General features: G+C 53.2%; 1 protein-coding gene across 2 annotated transcripts in view; it reads left to right on the top strand.

The window, feature by feature from the left end:
- Positions 1-2,369: 2,369 nt before the first annotated feature.
- Positions 2,370-10,310, top strand: part of GABRE (gamma-aminobutyric acid type A receptor subunit epsilon) — a 42,371-nt gene continuing 34,430 nt past the window's right edge. Inside the window, exons 1-3 of one of the 2 annotated variants that reach the window (XM_054839828.1) lie at positions 2,370-2,710; positions 8,100-8,248; positions 8,452-8,519. In XM_054839828.1, coding sequence (XP_054695803.1) covers positions 2,655-2,710; positions 8,100-8,248; positions 8,452-8,519 — 273 coding nt within the window. In that variant the 5' untranslated portion in view covers positions 2,370-2,654. The remainder of the gene's footprint in view (positions 2,711-8,099; positions 8,249-8,451; positions 8,520-10,310) is intronic. The other variant, XM_054839826.1, reaches the window with a different exon arrangement.

Raw genomic sequence — 10,310 nt, 5'->3', positions numbered from 1 at the left:
GCCTTCACCTGCTGCTCCAGCCTGCAGTCATAAACATCGCCCACCAACATGGGAGCAGGCAGCACAGATTTCATGACTGACACTGCAGAGGAGCTTTTGAGAGAGCACAGTGGGATTCAGAAAGGGTTGCAGATGTGCCCAGACTCATACAGGACTCTCTGGCTCCCTCTGAAAGCACTGCCAGCCTTGCAAGGTTTGGGATCCTGAACCAGGGCTGGAATTGTCTCCTCGTCTCCCAGGGCTAAATCCTGCAGTGACAAATGCACAGTCAAACTCTCATTTACTGTGGCAGCATGGCCTCCCAGCTCTGTGCTCATGAGGGTTCTGTAAATAATAGGTTTTAGTAGTTTGCTGGTTAAACTGAAATACCAGAAGGGACAAAAAGCATCTTGAATAAAACATTTCATCTCCTATTTAAGTTTGGAGAATCCCATGACAGTAGACCTCAAAACAAATGCCTCTTCAAAGTGGAAAACAGGGACCATTTCCTCCCAAAACACTGGTGCAGGACATTCTGTCCTTCTCAGCACTTAGACTGAGTGTGTTTTTTCCTGGTCAAAATCATTCACTGTGAATTTGAAATAGGTTTCTCCCAGGCTGAGTCTGTGCTGTTGATAAATAAGGTGTTTGCTTGAAAAGCAGCGCTGTCCCCTTGCTCTCCTACACCATCAACATGCTTCATTCTTATCCTTGGTCCAAGTAAAAGACTCCGTACCAGTTACAACAAGAAACCTGTGTAGATGAAGGAGAAGATCAGGGAGGACAGCTGCTTGGATGCTCCCAGTGCATACAACTGCCTGGAAGGTGTCCCCAAAACAGCATCATAAATGGATGTTGTGATTCTCTAACGCTGCTCAGACCATCTCCAGCTCTCCAAGCACCAGTCCTCCCCAGATCTCTCATTTCTCAGGTAGCAGAAGGGGTGGTCAAAAGAAATTAATCCCATGAATTTCCCCACATACCGCTTCACATCCTGCATCTTGAGGGGGAGCTGCATATATGAACCCCTGGCTTTTCTGTGATCTGTTCATGACCAGAATCTTCAACAGCTACATCCTCCCTGCTGCTGCTCTTGCACCTTTCCCAACATCTGGATCCCTGAAGAACTTCTGGGGCGATCCAGTGGCTTGCTTTGAAGCTTAAAGGGCTCTTTTCACCTTCACTGCTGCTTTGATATTCATTATTTACTCTTTTGACATGTGCTTCCTGTAAACTCTGCCATCCCAGAGCTAGCTTCTTTGCATATAGTAAAGGAAACATAATCTGCAGCTGCTTCATTACAGGAAAATGCCATCTCCAAGCTGCAATGCCTGCAGCTGGCTCCTATGGCTTTGAGGCTGCTCAGATCTCATGCTTGAGGGCTTAAGGTAATCATTGCAAGAATCAGCAAGGGAGAGCCTGTGTAGGAAGATCCTTGAAAAATCACCCAAGTGTGTTGCTGTTATTTACTGCTTGTAGTCCTGTAGCACTCCTAGTCCCCACTAACGCTGGTCCTGGCCATTAGGCACTGAGTAGGCACCTAGGGAACAGGTATCTCTCCATCCTGCCGAGCTGAGCAGATGAGACAGTGGTTACCAGCATGCTGCAGATGGAGAGCAGAGAAGTGATTTGCCCATGCTCGTGTGGGGAAAGCTGTGACAGGGCCAGGAGTGAGTCAGTTGTCCTCGGTCTCAGTAGCAGGGATGGTCCCACTCCAGTCCAGAGGGGTGGCACCAAATTCCCATTTGTCACCAATGTTACCAGCCCCTCTGGGAGATGCAGGACCAGGCCCCTCTGTTGTCTGGCTCCTGCAACTCATGGCTGTAACCAGATGACGAAGGACAATTATTGGTACCTCGTGTAGCTGTAACAAAGTTGGTTCTGAGCAACTCTGACCCAAAACTCACCAAGAAGGAATCTGTTATTCCTGTTTACAAGTCAGATGCCAGCAGTGAAAAGAAATGCCCAAGTGCAGCTTGGCAAACCGGGAGAGCAGAGTGCGACAGGCTGAAAATCCACAGCCCACCTGCGACTCCCAACTGTCCCACAGCTCCCACCCATACACCCTCCCGGCTTCTCTTGCAGGACAACAGCCCCAACAGGTAGGAAAGGACCTTCCCTCAGCTGCGTCTCCCTTGCAGCTCAGCCCAGCGGGGCCTGACGGTTTGCATATTTTAACAACAATTACCCACTCTTTCTTTTTTTTAAAAAAAAAAACCCAACTGTTGTGCATTAAAAAAAAGCTACTGTTAAGAGAAATCAAGCGCCTCGTTACGTAAAGGGGGAGCGAGAGATCCTTACACCAGCTGACGGTGCTCGCTCCCCGGCAGCGCGGCGGGAGGCAGATGCGCGGGTTTGACTCTGCGGTGCGCCCCCCCCCCCCGCTGGCGCTCAGCCCTCGGGGGGGTGCGGGGGGAGCCAGCCCCTGAGCGGGGAGGTAGGACGCTGCGCCGAGCCCCTCCCCGCCGCGGAGTCGGAGAAGAGATGCCCAACTTTCCCCTTCCTCTCCGGCGGCGCGGAGCGGGGCGCGGAGCCGGGCGGGCGGCGGCCAGGCTGGAGCGCGGCGCAGCGGGCAGCGGGGGGGCCCCGCCGCCGCCCCGGCCCCGCGCTGAGCCCCGCCGGGGCGGGCGCACCGCCGCCGCCGCCCCCCCGGGGCCGGTCCTTGCCTCGCCGAGATGCCTGGGACGGTGCTGCTGCTCTGCCTGGCCCTCGGGCCGGTCCTGCGCGCCAGGTGAGTCCCCCCTCGCCGAACGGGGACGCCCCCTCCTCGCCTCAGTTTACGCGTCGGGGCAGTGGGAGGGAAGGGGCTGGAGTCGCAGCATCTCTCCCCGCGCCACCCCACCCCGGCTTCAGCGGGGGTTTGGGCACCTCTGCGCCCCCGGCGGTTCCTTCCAGCCGACCCCGAGGCAGGGTCAGGTCTGGTCGTGACAGTACCTAGCGCCTGCATGTGCTCTGCACCTCGAGTTCCCCCTTCGCATGCCGGGAATCAAAAGAACATCCCATTTTCCACCCCACCATCACCTCGCTGGCTGAATCCTGCCGGGGGCTGAGCCCTTTCTGGGGGTGTGCAGAGCACGACCTGAGGGAGCTTGGTACCTCCTGGGGGCTCCATCCATCACCGGAGCATTTCCACGTGGAGTCGGGCTGGGTGGGAAGGAGCCTGTGTCCCCTTCCCTGCACCCCATCCCCTGGCACCCCAAAAGCCCCTCACAGGTCTTGCAGCCTGGCAGGAGGAGGGCAGCGTGGGCTCTTGCCTTGCTCTACAGGTTGGCCCCAGGTCCCAGCTCTGGGTGCCGGCTAGGAGTCCGATGCCAGCCTGATGCCACTGGCACGCTGTGTGAGGAGGCGAGCAGAGGCATGGGGCTGGCAGATTACGGTTCTCTCCCAGGGCCAGTGGTTCATAGCGCTTTTCTGTAAACAGTGATGAAAGGCCCCATGCACAAGGGGTTTTCAAGTTTCTTTTTCCCTTTTTTTTTTTTTTTTTTTTTTTTACAATTCCTAGCTCTGCTGGTGAGTTTAATGGCTAGATCAGGGAAAGAACATGTTCTCAGCAGATTGTTGCCCCCAGGGCTCGGGGGAAGAGGGATTTTACTGGCTGAAGCTAATTGGCAGAATAAGCTGCCTTAAAGCCGATCAAATCCCATTACAAATGCAGTCAGGGACAGGGAGCATGAATCCTGCTACAAATGGTCTGCTCTGCCAAGGCTTCCCGACCTCAGGTGCAGGCAGAAAGTCAGTCCCTGCTGCGGTCCTTTGGAGCTTCCCAGGGTCGAGGCAGCAAGAGCTGCCCCACAGCTCGTGCCCTGACACCCACCCTCTCTCTAGCATGCTGGTGCCTGGGGGGCATTTGAGGGCCAAGAGGGTGGTCTGTGGTGGTCCCAGTTCCTGTGCCCTACCGTCCCTGCAGTGCACTGCCGCGAGCACTGCATTTTCAGAGAGTGAGTCGTAAGCTGCAAGATCACACGGAGGAGCAGTTAAGTCATGTATTCACATGCCCTTGAGCAGGAAGATTTACCCTGTAGCTGGCCCAGCTTCCCTTCTGCCCAGTTTCTCGTGTCTACCTTTTCCCTGAGACTCGCTTTGCTAGGAACAGTGTCTATGCATGTTGGGGAAGTGATGGAGTGGGAGAGGAAGTCTCTGGGAGAAGAAGGAGAAAAGGAGCAAGTTATATCAGGGTCTTACTCTGCATTCACTGCATTTTCCCTGGCTGCAGCTTGCAGGGAGTGAATCTCACCTGCCCTACACTTGATGGTGGGTTGCTGGGGTGAGGAGCCGGGTTCAGGTGCTACATGTGTGCAAGCTCTTCTCCTGGCACAAGCTGCAAGACCCTGGTGCTCGAGAGGGCTGGATGCTTTGTGCCAGGTGACTCAGCACTCTCTAGATGGTTCCCCCACCAGCGTTTCCCAGGACGCTGCCTTGGTTGGGACCAAGGCAGCCAACTCTGAGCCCTGAAGGCAAGATCCCTGCACAGCATCACACCACTGGAAAGCTGGGCTTGGCAAATGGTTGAAACTGTGCAGACTTGATGACTGGGGCTTCATGGAGTGTGCTGTGAAAGCAGAGGTACAAAGACATGTGAAACAGGTAGGGTACAGTTTAGTGAGCCCCCTGTCCTTAAATCCTCTGCCTACTACTAATTCAGAGTAATTTGCCTGAATGTCCCTATGCCTACAACCCTTGGATACATTGGGATGCGTGGCTAGAAGGACATATTAGCATGTGGTAATTAGGATTGACCACAGTGCTTTTCAACCAAGTGTTGTTCTTGCATTTTGTTGTTGTCAGTTCCTCAGGAGCAGGGGAGGCTTTGAGCTGCGTTTGCAGAGGGGCTGGACAATCACAGCCTCAGTATCTGCTCTGGGATGTTCCTGCCTCAGGGCTAAGGATGGCTAAGAGGGTGTGTGTCGCACCCCACCCCCAGCCAGTGGGTGCAGGTCTCAGTACAAAATTTTACTGGTCTCAGACTTCATTAACACATCAGGTTGCAAGTAGTAGCGGGTGTGCATCCTGGTTAAGCACCATCAGCTGTCCTGCTAGGCAAGGAGCAGAAGCGTCTTCGAGTGCTTGTGGCACATGTTGCTCTTCCCCTCCCCCTGCCAAGGGAAACCTTGTCAGACAGCTTGGTCACTGGGGGAGGGAGCCAGCCACCAGCTCTTTGGGTGGCTTTTACTTTGACCATCAGTGTGCTTGGAAACCTCAGCAAAACAGGTGTGCGCTTGAGTAAAACAGAATTAGGGAGGCAAGGCAGAGCACTGCCCTGCTGGAATGCCAAGGGTTGCCCAATGAGAGTTGTCCAACTCCATCCATATACGTGAGCACATCTGAAAGGACATCTCCCTGCTGTGCAAGTCTCCTGCTCTGGGCACCAGTGGGAGCTGTCACGGCCCTGACTGCATCTGTCAGACCAGGGGTTTCCTTGCAACGTCCCCAGCTCTGCCCTGCCGTCATCCCCCCTGCCCACCCCCTGCCAATGCTTGCAGCTGCATTGCAGCCCTGTGGCCAAGCACAGGAGTGCTGTCAGGCAGATGTTTTGACATTTCAACAAGCGGAGGTGAGGAAACGTGGCTCAGCCTTTCCTCCTGGCTGCATGGAGACATATGAGAACTGGCTGTCCCCCGTCACTGAGACAGTCGCTTTGTATGAGGAGATGGAGCCACCGGGCTGGCAAGTGTTCACAGCGCGTTGGGGATTGCCACAGGTTTGCAGTTTGACATTTCCATTAGCAGCTGTGGGGGGGACATGCACATGTCACCTTAATTCTTCTCCTCTGCAATAGCTCTTGCACTCTTCCCTTCTTGATATGAAGTGGGGCCACTCGGAAGAGAGACTGAGGAAGAGGCAGGGGCTTGCATCAGGTGGCATGAGAGTCATACTCCTGACCAGGCAGAGCTAGCGTGTGTCTCTGTGTGCACAGGCACCCAGCAAAAGCATATGTTCTCCAGCAAAAGCTGGGTTGCTTATGCTAAGATGGCTTAGTATGGTTTAATAGTCCAGGATTAGCTGCATTAGCAAAAAGCATATTTTTGGTAATGTCACTGCATCTGTAATAGGGATGTGACTCCCTGGAAATGCTACCCCAAGCCTTAGGGTGTTAATCAGCGACACTAAATGAGGGGAAGCCAGAAGGTTGAGGTCAGAGTAACCAGCCAGGTTTTGTTCGGCCCCGGAGGGATGTTTCAGACTCTACTGTAGCCTTATGGCTTGCAGGAACTGGATTTTGGCAGGGTAGAGGGACATGCAGAGTTCAGTGCTGGCAGGTAACCTGTCTTGAGCTGACTTCAAGTAGGGTCAAGGGAACACTGAGATAAAGTTTCATTGTAGCTATTCTGACTCTGCTAGAGGCAGCCTGTGTCACCCAAATCACTGGCAGCAAGGAAAAGCAGTTAGGATTGCATTCCTCTGCCCTGAGCTGGAGTTTGGGCAGAGATGCTTGTCCCTCTTTGTGCCCCACGGGAGCAGGGCCAGCCCCAGATTTCGGGTCTGGCCAGTTTTCAGGTGGGTACAGCGGTGCTACCCTGTGCCTCCTGCAGCTGCTGGATGCTGCGGAGCTGTCTGCTCAGCTGCATTTTGAAGGCACGCCACAGCATGACAGCCAGGCAAGCCCGCACTGCTGCTGTTCAGATAGGGAAGCGCATCCTGACAGCATTGCTTGAGACTCCTTAAGCATCGTTAGAAAGTGCAGTGCAATCAGACAGGAAACAACAAGCTGATGTACCAGTACCTAATGCGTGGCGGCAGGCAGCCAGCTGCATGCAGCCTAGCCCTTGTTGGGGGACCCATCCCAGTGCCTGAAAGCTGGGGAGATGTAAAGAGTTTTAAAGTGATTGTGAAAGCAAGTTTTATCTGGGGTTTTAAAAGAGGAGCATCTGATAAATTGACTGCAACATGTCAATTTAATGCTTTTTTCCCCCTTCAAGTACCTTTGCCAGGCTCTGCCTCCCCAGGCACTGAAGGGAGATTTGTATTGGTGGTGCCTGATTGCACCTCGGAGCTGTGAGGCTCCAGCTGGGAAGCGTCAACACAGTGGCAGCTCCCGCTGTGAGACCCTTTCTGGCATCGGGGCAGGTGACATGCTGACATGGCAGACGTTAAGGCCGGTGTGCTGGGTGTGGGACTGCTCGGCATCCTCTCCCACATATGGCTGTGTCATTCCGGGGACGATCTTGTGATTGAGCTGTCCAGAGCAGTGGCAGGTGGTTAGAATTTCCCAGGTGACCATGTGGACCTAATTTAATTAGAGGGTTTAGGAAAACTCCTTTAGGAAAAGGTTGGGTGTGACACGTTTAGAGAGGGCAGATTTGAAAGGCAGTGGGAGAAGCTGTTGCTTAGTGGATCATGTCCAAAGGAGGATGCAAGCTTTCCTTGCCTGGCTTGGAACTGGAAGATCAGGAAGATGGAGCATCTTTAAATGGAAACTGATGCCAGAGGCTGGGGAGGGAGGATTGGTGAGTACAGGGAATGGGTCATGGCAGGTCTTGGCCTGCGGGCAGAGGAGTTTGCAGAAGGCTTTCATTTCCCAGGATCTGTGCAGGGCAGATGGCTGGATTCCTGGCAAGCCAGTAGTGCATGCTGCCTGCTTGGTAGTTTTAGGACCTCTTTTCTCTGAAATGCTTTTATTGTAAATGCCTTGCTCCCCAAAAATGCTGTTTGGTTACTCTATTCCTACTTGGAGGAAGCCCGCTTCAGGTGCAAGCATCAGGCAGAGCAGCTGAGGTGTTTGGGGTTAACAGGCAGCTCCAGGTGCTGCTAGCAGTAGAGGAGGGCCAGGAGTGGGATGGGCAGGAACATGGCAGGGGAGGGCAGGGCAGGGACTGGCTCCCATGCTTCAGAGATGAGTAGTGTGTGTCCAAAGGGAGCTGGGGAGGATGTGGAGCACCCCATGCCTACTAGTCCTCACCACTGGCGGTAAGGTCCCTGCGTGTCCGGGGACCCTGAAGTGAGCAAAGGTGCCAGGTGAGTTGTGTCATCATAGTAGCATGGCTGAGAGGAAATCCTCGAGTTCCTCATGTTCTGCCTTTTAGCAGTGCTGCTGTACCTCTGAAACCCAGCTGTGCTCCTGCTTCCACAGAGTGCCAGAGAGATACCACAGCGATGTCTCTCCTTTTGTCTGTCCACTCCAGGTGTGAGAGCACAGAAGAATATGATTATGATTACCTCAGCATCAATAAAACCTGGGTCCTCACCCCCAAGGCACAGGAGACTGATGCCACGCAGATCCTCAACTTGCTGCTGAAGAACTATGACAACAAGCTGAGGCCTGACATTGGCAGTAAGTGTCCCCCGAAGCTCTCTGTCACCGCAGGTGGTGACCTGGCCTGGCTGTGTCTTGTGTTTTCCATGCTTTTGTGGCTGCTGTAGTTGGGCTTTTTGGTAAGATGGAGCCATGTTGATCCCAGATGCTCCCCTGATCTTCAGCCCGTCACAACTGATGCTAGCCCCAGCTCATCCATACCTATTTTATTTTCTTTACAGTCAAGCCCACGTTTATTGATGTGGATATCTACGTGAACAGCATCGGGCCGGTGTCTGTCATCCAGATGGTGAGTGGTGACATTGCTGCAGGGTTGTGGTATCACCACAGCTAAGACCGTGGGAGGTAGCTGGCCCAGTGCTGTTGGCAGGTTGTGTCATGCTGGCTAGGCATGGTGTGAAGGTGGTGTTGTCATGAGAAGAGGTGGATTTGTTTACCTTTCCTTGGGAAGAGGTGCTCTGACCTGCTGATAGCTGGAGCTGGAAAGGCTTGACAGCCATCCCAGGTTAGGAGCAAGGTCCTCAAGTGCCCTTGGTGAGCTCAGCAACCTTACCATGCTTATGAGCTCAGGGAGAAGGATGATGATGCTCTTTGGTCTTCACTGGCAATGTGTGGACAGACATCTCTGCCTGGTGGCTTTGTCCTGGTTGAGACAGTGCAGTGGTGGCTGAGAGGGGGAGCAGTGTGTTTCCCAGGAGGACTGAAATAGGTACTGGGAGATAGTTTCCATGGCAATGGTCTGATGGTGTGAAACTTCCGTGCCCAGGCCTGGCCTGCAGTGCTGGGGAGGGGCAGATGGGGTGCCTTGGGGCAGACGGCTCTTCTTCAGTACATAGCACCTTAGATTGATGCCACCACAACTGCAGCTACTCATGGCTTAGGACCCTGCAGTACTAGGTGCTGCAGAAACACTTAACAGAGATGCTCTTTGGTCTGAAGAGCCTCAAGGCCATGCACTGGAGAGCAACTGTCCATTATTTATTTTTCACAGAAAACTTCCATTATTTTTTTCCCTGTGAAGTAATTTTTTCCTCTTTTCTAGCAAGAAACAAACCTGACTGCTGTCAAGTTTGGAAAGACTTCTTTGGTCCACTGGGCAGTGGGATGGAAAGGACAAAGGAGAGGTACAGCCAGGACAATTCGTCTTTTTGTGTATCTCAATGCAGAATGGAGCAGAAAGAAAACCAGTCCCCCTAAACTGAAAAAAGAAAGTTCTCACAATGGGCATGTTGTTTTTAGTTTCCCAGGTAGAAAATTTCCACTGAACAAACCCCTCTAGGGATGGAGTAATGGCATTGTAGTTGTAGTACCACTTTCACTCCAGAAAGCATTCTGAAGCTACCCTTCTGACTAGCCACCACCGAGCATATGCCCCCAAGCAGCACCTGCTCACGAGCCACCAGATGGGGGCCTGGCTGGGTGCTCGCTTGCTCGATGAGGCCGCCATCAGGAGGCCCAGCAGGGATGGCCTCAAGATAAAAAAAATTCCTTTCATTGTTTCTGTGGGCCTGGATTCTGGGAGGAGAACTACAGCCCAAGCCATGTGGATGTCATCCCTGGCTGCCAGCAGATGCCACAAGCTCCTCCATCCCATGTGTGTCTGTGGACATGAAGTCACAGCGATGTAAAAGCAGCAGTGCAGGGGGAAGGGTGCAGGGGCTGGATGTACTCACTTGCACCCTGGCCACTGCTGTGCCTGGAGGTAGTGGAATAAGAGTCATGTTATAGGTGGCTGTCCTATCTGCTTTGCACTGCCCAAGGATATGCCAAGAAAACCACACAAAACCGCAGTGCATGTCCTCATTCCTTCTCTTTCCCTCTTAGCCATTTACCTTACCCCTTTCCACCCCTGTTGGAAGCTCTGCTCTCTTCTCTGTCACAGGAGCACTGCATAGCCATGAAGGTGATAACAGTAGAGAATGGCTTATAAAATCCAGTCTTGCATCCAGAGTTCATCTCTTCTCCTAAACGGAGATATCAGGCACTGCTGCTAGTACGGTTTCCTAAGAAACACAGTTATGCCATGGTGATGGGTATGTGAGAACATAGGTCCATCCCAATTTTTCAGTATTTTGGATCC

The sequence above is a fragment of the Grus americana genome, chromosome 12, assembly GCF_028858705.1.
Source record: "Grus americana isolate bGruAme1 chromosome 12, bGruAme1.mat, whole genome shotgun sequence".
Classification (NCBI taxonomy): domain Eukaryota; kingdom Metazoa; phylum Chordata; class Aves; order Gruiformes; family Gruidae; genus Grus; species Grus americana.
This window is presented reverse-complemented; position numbering and strand designations above follow the sequence as displayed.